General features: G+C 36.3%; 1 protein-coding gene across 2 annotated transcripts; it reads left to right on the forward strand.

Moving 5' to 3' along the window:
* Positions 1-1,088: 1,088 nt before the first annotated feature.
* On the forward strand, positions 1,089-3,302 carry LOC117121642 (the record flags this gene model as incomplete). Of its 2 annotated transcripts, none has more annotated exon segments than XM_033266892.1 (5): positions 1,089-1,413; positions 1,909-2,066; positions 2,426-2,524; positions 2,893-3,045; positions 3,269-3,302. In XM_033266892.1, coding segments are annotated over 4 exon segments (424 nt in total), but the record flags the coding sequence as incomplete, so codon positions are not given.

Below are 3,302 nucleotides of genomic sequence, written 5' to 3' on the forward strand. Positions count from 1 at the left end.
GTCGATGGACATTTCCACTATGCATTGCCCCTTGGATATTATTGCAAGTTTCCTCAAAATGTCATTGTGCATATTTCCTTCGCAATACAGATAGATGTGCACATATTCCCTGTTTCTGCCTATCACATTCCCATTTTTCAGATTTTTTGGTTATATTTTTAGATAGACACTATGAAAAGTAGGCTGGGTGCAAGTAGGCTGGGTGCAAGTAGGCTGGGTGCAAGTAGGCTGGGTGCAAGGCCCTAAATTTGGGTTACTCAGTGAATTCCCAGAAATATAATCCTTTTATTGTGCTCAGTGCATGCCATACCAGATTTTAACTCTATTTTCCAAACTTTGGGCAAGTTTTTACGGAAAGATACATTTCGACGTTGTTGATATTTTATTAATGATTTATATTTATCGTTTGAAAATTAGTACCTGCCATGTTAAATTCAATCCAAAGAATGTATCTGTATTCACAACCTTACCCCCATATCTTAAGGCAGACCTATCTTGTATTGTGATAATTGAAAAATACAACACAGGAAACTATAGATTTTATTCTGACTGTTATTCATTCATTAGGTGAGACTTTTTTATACCTTTCGCAAACCTGCCGTTCTCAAATATTGATAATTTAGAATGAAAATAACATTTTATTTTTTGCCAATTGGCGCACCTGCCACTGCGAAAAACTGCAAATTTTAGAAAAAATGAAAGTTTATCTTTTTAACATACAAATAAAAAGAATAAATTTTATTGGTAGAATTTAATCAATCAATCAATCAATCAATCATTTATATAGCAATAATAAATATCCATAGTGCAAGAATAATGTTCAGATGCGCTCAGAATGACATCTGGAATTTACACTATACAGTAGTGGTGCTACGGGGTGCTGCAGCCCCCCTCCCCGGCTCTGGCTTACGGCCCTCGGAAAGCATTATGCGCCAAAGTACCACTATTGTCCTGCCTGTTGGGGGTTATAGGAGTCTCAGAAACAACACATTGTCATCTACATTGTCCATTGACATGACTGATACACCTAAAATGTGAGATCGCGCATGAAATCCGCGGGGACTAGCAGTCCGAGAGGCAGCCCTTTGAGTACTTCGGAGGTTGATGTGGCAACATAGCATGGCAACCCTGTGTATCTGCTTCTGGCCACCACTGGAAACACCAGAATTTAGATTTCTTTCGCCTGAAGCAAGAATAAAAGCAGGAAAGTGACGCCATTTCTATTAAGGCTTTCCTTGGGCTCAGAAAACTTTGGTTAAACCCCTGATTTTTTTAGTACAGTAAATATAATTCTTTTGTTGCCCTCAGTGCGCGCCATACCAAATTTGATTGGCGTCCCATACTCATTTTCTGTCGTTGGTGGCGGTGTCAAGAATGGAAAAAAAAACAGGACTTCGAGTACTGTCTTTTAAGGTATTTTAATCAAAGATGGGTACTTATACGGTGCACAAAGTTGATAATAATGATCATTTTTTGTGGTTTGATAGTTTTAAAGCAGCCAAACACCACATCAAAAAATTTGAGGAATCCACTTGTCATTTTGTAATGCGCAGCGTCACTGAAAAGGAAGGTAAAGTAGCCTATAGGCTAGCTAGAGACCAGGGAAAGTGCCTGCCAGCCGGGCCAGGCAGGGTCCGGATATTATAATTTTCTGCCTATGCCTAGGTAGGCCTGGTCCTATTTCAGGGAGTCATTCATGATCATATGGCTGGCTAGGCTAGTTATATTTGCCTAGCAACGAAATAATTATTGTGATGTAAAACAACAGCTTTTGAATTGACTGAGCTATTGCACACACAAATAGCAATTAGCTGACACCAGTGTCTGCTCTGTCTGGGATGTGAAAATTATGTGAAAACTAATATGTTACTTATGTTTTAATAAAGAGCATGTTTGATTCTAATTTAGATCTGACCAAGTGTAGAATAATGTGGGAAGAAATGCCCGGGAAAAAGGGAAGTTCGTCAGCTGACCTTTGTCATATACCGTATGATGGAGTACCATATATTTTTCAAGGGGCAAAGAAAATGGATTGTGAATTTGGGAAATTCAGAAAAGGAGCGAAGGTTTGTAGAAAACTTTCGTATACATTTTGTCATTGATATTACTGTATAGCATTTCTACCAGGAAGCAAGCATAAGTCCTTTCGTTTTTTGTTTTTTTTTTAATCTGTGCCAAATTTTTTTTTTATCAAACACTCCTTCAGTGTCCTTTGAAAATCTGTTGTATAACATATTAAAATGTTATTTTTTTCCTCCAAAGGCTAGCTTTAAAATTTATTATAATATTCTGCATGCCATTTCAAGTTAGGACAGCCAACCCCAAAAATTAACACTTGTATGACTTAAGCTCAAAATGCTAAATAAAATGGACTAGACTTTATTATACAAGCCAATGATAATAAAGTTATGCATTTATGTCTCAGGTCAAGGACGTTCCAAATCGGAAAAAGAGGAAATCAAAGAAATGTGATTGTCGTGCATTTATTTATCTCCGCGAAATTCTGAAATTTAACCAATATAAGGTAAGTCAACTAGGCTTAGTAACTGCTGGCTATTGTACCAACTATTATTATTATTATTATTATTATTGTTATTTACATTCACTGTTACATTCAGCATCATCTTGTAATATTAAAATAATGATGATGATTATGGCGGCGACAAAGGCGACAAAAAATATAATCAAAAACAAAATATAGTCAAGGCCTTCTTTGGAAGATTATTAAATGGTGTATTCTGTCTGTTTGATTTGAACATACTCCTTCATCACTCAATTAATTAATTTAAAATAGGAATTTAGTTCACTTATTCCAATCTAGATTTTATTGAAGTTAACCATTGGGAATCCTACATTACCATTATAATTGTCAACATTTTTTTCTATTCCAAGATAAACCAGAACAGTAAGTATAACCGTCGGACAGTATCAAGACGCCTTCGGGATCAAATTATTGAAGCTAAGATAGAGGACATCCCACACGAATATAGGTGTTATGTACAGTTTCCCCGCGTTGAGGATCACAAAGGACATGAAACTGGTGCAGTAAGTATGTCCAGCATATCTTAAGCGGCCGATGGTCGTTGGCCGACGCGATTCTTGAAGAACGCACCACTATGACGAGCACTCAGTTGATTGTTTTAATGACGATCCTTTGAGAGGCTTTTAAAGTAATAAATGAAATTGAATCTTTTACTGTACACAAAGCAAATAATGTTTATATGAGTATAATATATGAGAAATACAGTATATATATGTTTTTTTTCAGGATGCTGCAATTCTTCAAATGCCCAATGAAACAA

Source organism: Anneissia japonica, unplaced genomic scaffold, assembly GCF_011630105.1.
Source record: "Anneissia japonica isolate Jap-2015-1 unplaced genomic scaffold, ASM1163010v1 scaffold139966_len3302_cov187, whole genome shotgun sequence".
In the NCBI taxonomy this organism is placed as follows: Eukaryota; Metazoa; Echinodermata; class Crinoidea; order Comatulida; family Comatulidae; genus Anneissia; species Anneissia japonica.